The sequence below is a fragment of the Lepisma saccharinum genome, chromosome 16 (genome assembly GCF_977018435.1).
Source record: "Lepisma saccharinum chromosome 16, izLepSacc3.1, whole genome shotgun sequence".
NCBI lineage: Eukaryota > Metazoa > Arthropoda > Insecta > Zygentoma > Lepismatidae > Lepisma > Lepisma saccharinum.
This window is the reverse complement of record NC_139244.1, coordinates 12404422-12415831: the sequence shown is the minus strand read 5'-3', so window position 1 is coordinate 12415831 and position 11410 is coordinate 12404422. Positions and strand designations below refer to the sequence as shown.

The window sequence follows — 11410 nt, the reverse complement described above, 5'->3', positions numbered from 1 at the left end:
AAATTTAAAATTTAATGTTTATATTTAATCTGTATTCGAAAAACAACTGATACACGTAAATTTCAACATATTTCACGAAGGTAAAACTTCAATCACTTTTTTAATAATAAAAGTTAGAAGTCTGTGTATTGGGTATAAAAATAAACTATTTCTTTGGGAAGAAGACCAAATACAGCTGTCAGGTAACGACATCATACATAGAGTAACATTGAACCGAAAACATCATGATCCAAGGCATCAAGAATTATTAAAAAGTGTATTACTGTTAATTTTAGACAACCATTGTTTAGTTTACGTTTCCCCAAACTGTCTAATTTGGAATTGGAAGGAGATATTTTGCACACAGTTATGTCCCTGACTTGAATGTACACACTCCTTTCCTTAGATATGCCAGTAAAAATAGTGAAAGTTCAGTATTATTTCGCTGTGTATTGTGTCCTCATTGTGGCAGTGGTGAATTCACATGATGCAAGGACATCAAGAATGTTGCTCGACTTCACTCATGCAACACCATTTTGTTTGCAATGCAAAGTAAAGCTAGTTAATGGTCCAGCTGGTTCTACTGGAGTAAATTGACAATATACAGAAAGTCTCCAATTTTGTTAATTTTCGGTATACTAACTAATTTTGGCCTCCTAATCACGAATCTGTTGTAAAAAACCGGGGGTCACGTCTGGAAATTTGAAAAAAGCCGATTGATTTTTTTATATATAGGTGTATATTCCTAGTTTTACGATCAAAATGTTATAACTATGCTTGCCTAACCTAACTGAACCTAACCTAACCTTCCGTGAATGGTTTGTGGGCCAATTATCACTTTCAATAAGGAATTCCTAGTTTTGCAGCACATAACCGACGAACAATGTTTCATCACTATGGAACACACCATTTTTCCTGAAATCAAAGGTGAAGCACTGTTGCCAAACTTACCTGTAATTGAAGCCTGCGCTCCTCTCCCACCTAACCTCAATCACTTTCCACGACCAATGCTCTGAACAGTGTGGCAAAGCTGTAGACAGCGCAACGAATTTTGAACGTCATTTGTTCTTACATGAAAGATGGTGCCTGTGTTTCTTTATGGAGAATTATCGCAGTAAATAACAACGTTATTTTACAACTTCTACATGTAAATGTACAATTTTAACAGGCAACCCCCAATTTGTAACTCCAGATATGTCACCAGGAGTGCATAAGAAGTGATTATAAGAAGTAGGAAGTGAATTACAGACTTTTCTATATTGTCAATTCTTACCCAGTTATGGACATTTCTCGGTTGTAACAACTCTTTTGACTTTCAATGGTATAATTACAACTCAGAAGTAACTGGGATTAATTGAAGTGGTCTTTGGGACACATTTGTTTTTTTATTTATTTCATCTTCTGTCACTGGAACTAAGTTCAGGCCCAAGTTCCGATTGTTTAATTCCAATTTTACCATGCTTCATTTTCTATTTATGTCTGTTAACACATGCTTCAGATTTTTAGCGATTATTTACTGTATGTTTGCGTGAGAATGGTTTTTCACTTCCATATATTCCTACATGAATCTTCTATTCCAACCAGCCGTTCGTTTGGTACTTGTTTACTATCCTTCGGACACATTTATTTATTTTTACAGAAGAAACTACTTACCGTAATAAGTTCCTGTAGCATTGTCGAACATCGGGAAGGTGTTTTGTGTGATGTGGGAATGTTTCATAGCTGAAATTCATGTTGTTCGTTGAAAATTAATTCTCCGACGGAGAATAGCTAGCCCCACGAACCATTGGCACGTGGATAGGTTAGTTCTGTTAGGTTAGGAAACATAGTTAAAATTTGGTGTCGTGTTAGTATCAGGATCTAGAAATTGAAAATAATTGCGAACCATTGGTGCTAGCCCCACGAACCATTGGCGCATGGTTAGGTTAGTTCGTCTCAGGCAAGCGAAAAGGCCTATCAGAAAGACGTACTGGTAATGTGAAAAATTGCAATTAATTTCATCAAAACAACATTGATACACCTTCAGGAATGTTCCGCGAAGCAGATACATAAGTACGAATGTCAAATATTGACGAAACGAAAAAACTCTAGGTATCCGAAGGATAGTAAATTTTTACCGTTCGTTTACTGTCATCTTGGTTATGAACTGCTGCTGCCATCTCAGTTACATGTGTGTGGTGTGAAGGGGTTTTGTAGTTAGGTTAGGCAAGTCAGATTTAGGGCTTGCAGTATTCCAATAATGTTTCTAAATGCCTTTGTGGTTAGGTTAGCGGGTCCAGGTTTAGGGCTTTTATTTCTGTATTTGATTTTTCTTATACTTGTTGTAGTACCTCTCGTGAATCCTTTCTGAGCACCCTTTTCAATTGTTTCCTTTCAGGGTATTAACATGAGTTCCCAACGAGGAAATGCAAGTAGGACAAGAGCACAGAAGTATCGAAATGAAACAGCATATAAGAATGATATGCATGATACCAGCAAAAGGACAGAATTTATTAACAGCCTTGAAATTACAGAAACTTGTAAAAAATGTAAGGATATAATAGATTGGAAAGTTAAATACAAGAAATACAAACCACTGAAAGCTCCAACAAGGTGTACTAAATGTGAACAGAAATCAGTAAAAAGGGCATATCACACCATATGCCAAGGTTGTGCAGCAAAGTTAGGAATTTGTGCAAAATGTGGAATGAGTGAAGAAATTGTAGCCAGGACGAAACCAACAGAACAAGAACAGGCAAAGATAAACAGTCAAATAGAGCAGATGATTAAAAATCTGCCCGTTAGAAAACAGAGAACCATCTTCCGGCACCTTTCAAAGAAAGAGAAAATAGGTAAGTGCTACATGGATATGGTTAACACATTAGGTGCCACAAGAGTTGTATTTAACTCATGCTATTTTTATCACTGGGATCCTCATGAAGCGTATTAACTCTTTTCCTTGGAAGCCCCATGGTGCACCCACAACTTGTGCTACCATGCTATAACACATGTTATGTCAAGAGTGGCCCCATGGACAAAATTTTGCAGATGGTTCTTGAAAATCTTATTTAGTGACAATGTTATTGTTACAATTAATACAAACAATTTATAAAGCATAGATGTACAGGGTGGGTGGAAAGTAAGTCCCTATTTTAATTTTTTTTTCCTCCTAAGATATTGAAGGTAGAAACTTACTTTTTTGTACACATCTAGTTTATTGTATACCATTATCTTCCCACAAGTTATAACTCAATGTGTGCTCCAGTATTTTCTAAACACTGTCTTAAACGAACAGGTACGTTTGCTACGACCGTCCACACGAACTCAGCAGGAACACCACTTATGACCTAACAGATCTTATCCTCAAGTTCACCAAGAGTTTGAGGTTTGCTGCGATACACTTCTTCCTTAGCCCACCCCCATAAAAAAATCACATGGGGTGAGGTCTGGACTTCGTGCTGGCCATTCTGTGGGACCTCTGCAACCTATCCAGCATCCTGCAAAGCGCTCATGAAGCCATTGTCTAACAGTCAAGGTGTAATGGGGGAAGCTGCATCTTGCATAAATAAATGTTCATGTGCCTTGTCCCATTCAGAAATTGTAGGCCATACAAAATTATCTAACATTTCCAGGTATCTTCCATCTTTCATGGTGTCTTTCAACAGATAGGGTCCAATAATGCGAGAAGAAGTTAATCCACACCACACTGTCACATTCGGCTTGCCCTGCATTTTTCAACTGTCTGTTTGGGATCAATTTCTCACCAATAATGGCTATTACGATGATTAACGAATTATCAAATCTTGATGCAATTTTGGCTCTCTCTTCAATGCTCAATTGTATTGCCATCTCTATCTTCAAGGGCACTTCAAAGGCTTCAGAGGATGTGGAAAAAATATGCAACAAATGGCATACTTTAGTCTATAAAACAAGATAACTTCCATTGCAATATGTACCTAGGTACATAACTTCAATCAGGCCCGTAGCTATAGCTGACTTCCAGGGGGGCTCACGGGTTATCAGGGGGGGCTTTGTGAAGCAAGTCCATTTTTCAAAAGTTTAATAGTATTAAATGAAGGTAAATTGAGGACTAAAAGTGGTAAATGTTGTAAGTGCCAAAAGCGAAAGTGTTGGGAAATTGCATCGTTCCGCACATCAGCCCTTAAGAACGTTCACACTAGTGACCTCTTTACACGCCCTTTGAGCTACTTAGAGGGCTACCAGCCACATTTCACATTTACCACATGGCATGGCACATTTCACAGTTTAACATGGAAAACGGTGTTTGAATTCTTGTGGCACTTACAGCGTTTACCAATTTTAGTCTTCAATTATGTGTGTCGGGGGTCATTAAGTTAAATTAAAATATAAAATTTAGAAATATACAAATACTACAGTTTTTTCTACATCTTCTAAAACATCTCTTGAAGTGACACCATCCATACTATTTTTGATGATACAGATACAGCTATTTATATCACTTATACATGTTAAAATGTACAGTTACGGACACTTCTGGGTTGTAATGACCTAATTTACTTTCAATGTAATCGCTACAATGCAGAAGTGTCCGAGACTGTACAATATTCACTTCAATCATAGTGCCTATCATACATTCCACCCCCGGTCAAAGCAATAAAACTTGGGATCTGTTTACATTTGACGCAGATGCGGAAGGAATGTGGATAATGACATCAAAGTCACAGATTTCTGTCTAACGAGAGGCTGCAACAGGGGCAGGGAAGGTACAGATAAAGAAGGCTCCCTAAGAAAGAACTTTCTAAAGTCTAGAGAATCTTCTAAACACTTGCCACTGCTTAGACATCTGCTCATAAACAAGATGAACGAACAAAGTTGTGAACAAATTAATATATTCTGTCTACATTTTCACTCTTCATCTCAAATTAGAATACAAAATAGTTTTACCTAATGTCAAGGGGGCTGGCGGCAGTGCCAGTGGGGCTGAGCCCCCCCTGGCCTCTGCCTGGCTACGGGCCTGACTTCAATAGGAATACAAAATTAAAAATAGGGAGTTACTTTCCACCCACCTTGTACATTAACTTGTTTTATATTTATTTTTATCTTTAAATTCCACTTAAATTTGACACGTAAAAAAAAATCACTCAACTGAACTATTTTCAAATTTTTCCTATTGTGCATTTGACCTTGTATTATTGCTGGCCAGTTCCTCAAGCGATATCGATACAACAGTATACGGCAGAGTCATGTTACAATTAACAAAAGCCTCAATGCTCAGGAGAAAAACACGTAACAATACTCAGCAAAACAACCAAAAAAAAAAACAATAAATATGCTGAGAGTCAAATATAACTCACGTGGCATGCAGTGAATTATTTTACTCGAGTGCCGCGAGAATTGCATACAAAAAATAACAATTTTTCATCTAATCATAAGATACATATTGGCTTCAAAATTTTTATTATATTCTTGTAATAAAACCTTGTAGCCCCAGAGATTTTTCCTTCTATTGTGGCAGTCAGCGTGTTAATGTACGTGGTGTAATCCAAGAGTTCAGGGATTCGGCTCATAGTTCCTTACCATGATAACTTCAAAACACCGATGCACAAAAACCTTTGGGCTTCTACATCTCTCCCCCCTTGCATGAAATACCTTTCTAAAGGGGTGTCATTTCTCATCACAAGCTGATGTGAAAGCTGCATTGCAGGAGGCATTATGGGAAGTTGCAAGGGGTTTACTTTGAAGGTGGTTATGCATCGGTGTTTTGTAGTTATCATGGTAAGGAACTATAAACAGAGTTCCTGAATTTTGGATTGTACGCCATATTTGTATAAAATTATTTGTAATGGCGAAAATGTGCAACATTACTTTTGGTGGAGCAAGGATACTTATGTAACATTTCATTCCTTAGTTTCTTCAGCCAGCCTCTGTGGCGAACTGGTTAACACACCACTCTACAATGCCAGAGGTCCCAAGTTTGAATCCCAGCCTGGGCATGGGTGTTCTTTGTGAGTGTCCCTGTATCAATTTCATCACTCATCTTCATCTATATGATTAGCCAAAAGTTGCAGAAAAGATAAGTAAAATAAACCAAAGCAATCAATCAATCAGTTCCTTTATTACTATCGTACAGCTTGTTTCCTTCTCAAGTTTCGGACAGTTTTGATTACAAGAGCATTCAGTTTCAGGTTGTTTCCACAAGGCTCTAATTAATATCTGTGGTTGTAAACTTGTTGTTCGTTTCTGTTATTGGTGACTAAAAGATAGAAGGGGCCTCCCTGATGGCACGGTGGTAGCGTCGTCGCCTTGTAATCAAGGGGTCCCGGGTTCGATACCCGGTGAAGGCACACGGTGGTTCGGATCCCACTTTAAACTGTAGGTCCAGTCCCGATTAGCCTTTCTGTGCATCAAGTGCACTTAAAACTCCAAATCAATCGATCATAAAAGATGGAAGATAAAGTTCCCCGCGCATATAGCACTGTGCCATAGAGGCATATTTAGGAGACATGGGTAAGGGTGCCACACATTCTTGATCTAGGCAATTTTGAAGGTGATTCGCCCCCTTTACCCCCCAGGGTTGCCCTAGGTAGCCATTGATTTGAGAGTGGGTGAACTCCAGAGCAACTTTGCAAGACGACAATGCCGGAAAAATCTGACCTTAGATCTCCCACCCTGTGAATTGAATCCTGGTAGTCAGACGACTATTGGTGACTAGGGTTGGAAAATTGCCCATAAGAGCATAATAACTGAAAATGCTTCTCTTCAAAATTTTTCTCATATTTTCCAGTGGGGTATTCTCCATAGTACCGCCGGTTAACCAACTTTTTTACAAATATGTTTAGAAATTTAGCTTTAATATATACGGGTAATTGCTTGTAAACTATTAAAACAAGCTTCTAAACCAGAATATTAGTAAATTACTTAAACAACTTAAATACTAGTTTATGTACGACACTTAACTGTTCTCCATCTAACCCTTCTGATGGCCAGGTTTCCTCTCCAATTGTATGCAGGGAGGGTGAGAGAGCGAAAGTGACTCATTTAAAAGCACACGGCCTTGCGGGGCCAGTTCCACTGCTGCAAGCAGCATTGGCAGGACAAAAACAGTTGGTTCCTTCCTGCTTTCTGTGCCACACTTAGCAGAGACAGTGTTGCTACATAAAGGGAAATTTTTCTTGGTGCAGAGAAATCTTGGTCCAATTTTAAGTAAAATATATTTTATGAAAAATATTGCATTCATGTTTTATTTCCAGTACATCTAATTAATCTAGATGTGCTATACAATAAATAAGAATTGTTGCAGTAAAGCAGGTCATATTTTCAGAATACTCCACCACTATTTTTCTCATATGCCGGCTCTGTGGCCAAGGCATGTCAAGTGGTCAATTTTCGATCTGTACAAAAAAATTCCCAGAATTGATTGTCGTAAGCATGTGTGTTCTATGTGAGGATCAATTTCATCTAATCATCATTATTAAGTCAAAACTGGCAAAAAAAAAAGTGATGCTAAATACAAATTGAAATATTTCCCCTTACGTCCATTCCCATCTTCACATTAAAAGCAAGCAAGGTGTAAAGTTTAAAAATTCTGTATTTTTCTTTGTTGTGCTTTTCTGCCTCTTCATACTGATTGTGACTGTGAAAATTAAGGATTTGATGGAATAACACTTGCACCAGGACTTGAACCCAGAACCTTTGGTGGCAACATTGCTGTAACCTTTCAAGGTGTTCAGCCACCAATGTGAATTTATAAATCCTGATTTCTGCATGTTGAGCCTTGATACTCCCTGTTTTATGTATTAATCGAATTTAGTATTTTTACAAATATGATGTTAAATAAATGAGAATTCTGAAAAGAAGAAAGACCATATTTAATTTTAGCAGGCACTTTTTTTTAAATTTGACTTCATTAACTTTTATAAGAAAATTTCATTTGATGAAATAGAGTGGAACCTTCATTTTGCATTTTTCAGATAACCAAGGTAAGAAAAACTTAAAACTTAAACACCGTACCAGCTAACTGTAGACCAGGCAAACGAGAACAAGTCTCTGCGCAAGTAGTGACGCGAGATGGCTCCACCAATGAACGGTGACAGAAACGGGATTGCGTAATGGACGAGTGGAGTTACCTGCTTTCTCTCCTTCATTCTGCAGCGTGGCAAACTTTTGAAAACGATAATACAGTACCCACATGACAAAAGGACCATATTTTTGTCTCCAGGTCCGTTCGATTTGTTTAAGAATTTCTTAGGGAAATATTAGGGATAAAACAGCAAGTGGAAATTTTGACAAGCCGTACATTTTGCGTATGGACAAAAGTCTGGGCTGTAAATCTATACATATACGATCAGGGTCCTACGGTTGGCAACGCTGCACTTTCACCACTTGATTTCCCTCCTCCTTCTTTGCCACTATGCACGGCCCTGCTCCATAATTCGCTGGGACAGGGGATAGGCAAATCTGAGAAATTTTATAACATGTTGCTTTATTGAGACCATCAATATTTTAGTGCATAAGTCAGGGAAATGAAAGTCGAGGAATGCAAAAATCGAGGTTCTACTGTATTATCTTAAAGAATTCCTTAGCTGTTTGCTAATTTGTATATATTGCTTGCAGATGGCAGTGCTAGGGACAGTTTTAGCATTGAAGCCCTGAGTCCATTGTCTATGGAGGAGGTTGAGAAGCTTGTGAAGAATCTCACAAAATTAAAAAAGGATGATGATGATGATTTCATAGATGATTTTGATGAATGTAGTATTGGTGATAGTGATTAATCTTATGGTTGGAAATTCTTGTAGATAGTTAGGTGATTCAGTGTTCTTTGTATATGTCTAAAATTAAATGAGAATTGGTTGAATGATGTGCAAATTTGGAATATGCAAGACTTCTATTGTTAAGGTTTGAAGTTATTTATACAACATTCCGTATTTATGCCTTGTTGATAAATTAATATATTTTTGCATTTTTTTTCTTCTTATGCAAATGATAATGCAAGAGTATGATTCAAACAGTCTTGTGCAATGAATTTAAGATACTTACATTACCCCTTATTGATCAGGTATTGTATCAGAAGAGCATCTCTGTTTCTGCCACTTGAAAAATATATATCTAATCTATAATAAAAATATATGATGCCAATTTCTTAACACATAATGTTGACCTATCTGCTTCCTTTCTGCCTTGTATGCTTACCCATAGTAATAAAAATATTGCCAACTTCATGACTCCTTTTTTATTTTGTGTTTTTAAAGATTAAGATAAGAGTATGAGCTGCTACAGTATGATAGTAGGAACTAGTGAACCCTCCTGTTTTGATAAATTGATATGTTTGATAAGTTAGAACAGTTTGTGAAAGTAAACTTCTGGCCATCAATACTGTTCAAAAGCTGTAAAAGCATTGCTTTTCGCTGCTCTCAAATGCAAAGCTTTTCATGATGTTCATGTTGACTATTGTAAGAAAATTCTTCTTTGACCATTGCAACCAGCTGGGGAAGGTTGTTTCAGCTACAACATTCAATCAGCCAACTTCCGTGATAGAGTGGTTAGCACAGTGCACTACGATGATAGGGATCGCGAGTTTGAATCCTGGCCTTGGCATGGGTGTTCTTTGTGAGTTTCCTTTCATTAATTCCATCATATCATCGCAATTAGCCAAGAGTTGCTAGAAAGCTACACTAATTAAAAAAAATCAAGCAGTTGTTTGATTAATTCAAATTAATTTCTAACCCCTGGGATTGACGTGCATGATCCCCCCTTTGCTTTCATGGAGAGACTGGAGAAAAATACCAATTTTTCTGAACAGGAACAGGAGAACATATATTGTTGTAGAAAGGCAGCTGAAATATGTAAATTTGTTTACTTCTTATAAGAAATATTTGTTAGAGTAGTACTACAGGAAGGGATTATATATTTTTATTTATGGAAGTTGCATAGCACATATTATCAAATTTCTAGAAACTTTCTCATGACGTCAGCAAAATCGTTTTTCCATATATCACTAAAGGTCCGCCCTAAGGCCTGCACTACCCAAGTAACCAAAAGTGGTTCGGCGAACCATACTGAAAATGTTTGGCCAACGGTTGGCCCAATGCAAAAACATACCGTTGGCCAATGGTAATTTTGGCTGTGTTTCCAATGTTCGGCCAATGTATGGTTTTACTACGTTGGCCCAATGTATAGTTTTACATTGGCCCAACGTACTGAAAACTAAAGAATGGATATGTATAATATTAGGAGAAACTATAATTTATTGTGAGGCCAAATGTAAACAATAGTTTGTTATTTATGAAAATAAAAAATACACATCACTTTCTCAGTCGCATGCTATCATTGTTTTCAAGGGACCGTACCTTCAAGTGGTAGCTCGAAAACCTTCTAGGGTTTACTTAAGTTTTTCACCTTTCATGGAATTTAGTCTGCACATAACATTGCTTAACCACCCTCACAACAATGCCTGTAAGAATTTTCTTGTTCTACTACAACAAAAGAGACAAACAATAAGCAATTCCCAACACATCTTTCATCCATGGCGACTGACAAAGGACTGGTGAGTGACTGCAAGTTCAAAATAGCTTCTACTTTCATTAGAAATATATTTCCAGTTTGTGCTGTGACTGTAATATTCGAAAAGAAACATTGTTACATGTCACTTATTTTACACTTGAATTTTCAGCATTCTCCTGAAAGTTGTCTTAGCATTAAAAAGTTGTTTATAAAACTAATTTTCACTCAAGTTTCCATGGTTGGGCAAACGTTGGCCCAATGTAAGACCAACGTCAATTTGCCAACCTTTCTCACTTAAAAACTGACATTGGCCCAACGGTGGTGGTTACTTGGGTATGCCATTGATGGTCTTGAAGCGACCTCCTCGTAGAGGATCCTGTGGTTTCCAAAACAAGTCGTAGTTGCAAAAGCTTATGTCCAGACTATAAGGGGCTGCTTTAGCACTTCCCAATCACCCCTTTCAAGCTGTTTCCCCACTGAATTTGCAACATAGCACCTTGAGTTATGGAGCAGCACAATCAGATGTCCCATCTGAAGCATTGATAATTTCCAACGAATAGCTGGTTGAAGGTGTTTTTCCAGAAAGTTACTATAATATCACGGTTCAAGGTAAGTCTCTTTGGTACTATGTTACAAAAAAAAAAAAAAAATGACTTCTTAATCATAGGCAACAAGAAGAATTACTTTAACGTTGCTGGTTGCTTGTTGGAACTTTCACAGTCTTAGCGAAACACTTTACCACTGTTGGATATTAAAATGCCTCATCACCAGAAGCTTGCACAAGTTATGTGTAATACTTAACTGCATTTCCTTCATGTGCAACTTGAATTTTGATGAATGCAATTTGTTCTTTTCGTTAGTGTTTTAGAGTGCACTACTCAATACAGCTCGAGTCAGCACAGTGCTGCCACCACACATCAATCTGTGGCACTATGTCATGTCATGTGTAGAGGCTGAGTAAAGCCATTAT

The 11410-nt window shown here is 37.5% G+C and overlaps 1 protein-coding gene across 2 annotated transcripts; it reads left to right on the top strand.

Moving 5' to 3' along the window:
* The first annotated feature begins 49 nt into the window (after positions 1-49).
* On the top strand, positions 50-9148 carry LOC145999918 (uncharacterized protein C9orf85 homolog). 2 transcript variants are annotated; one of them, XM_083137202.1, is made up of 3 exons: positions 50-182; positions 2357-2810; positions 8554-9148. In XM_083137202.1, exons 2-3 carry the CDS (start codon positions 2366-2368, stop codon positions 8709-8711), a joined length of 603 nt encoding a protein of 200 aa, XP_082993328.1. In that variant the 5' UTR covers positions 50-182; positions 2357-2365; the 3' UTR covers positions 8712-9148. The 2 variants fall into 2 exon arrangements, with proteins under 2 accessions (XP_082993328.1, XP_082993326.1); XM_083137200.1 differs by lacking the exon at positions 50-182 and adding an exon at positions 372-393.
* The last annotated feature ends 2262 nt before the right edge of the window (positions 9149-11410 follow it).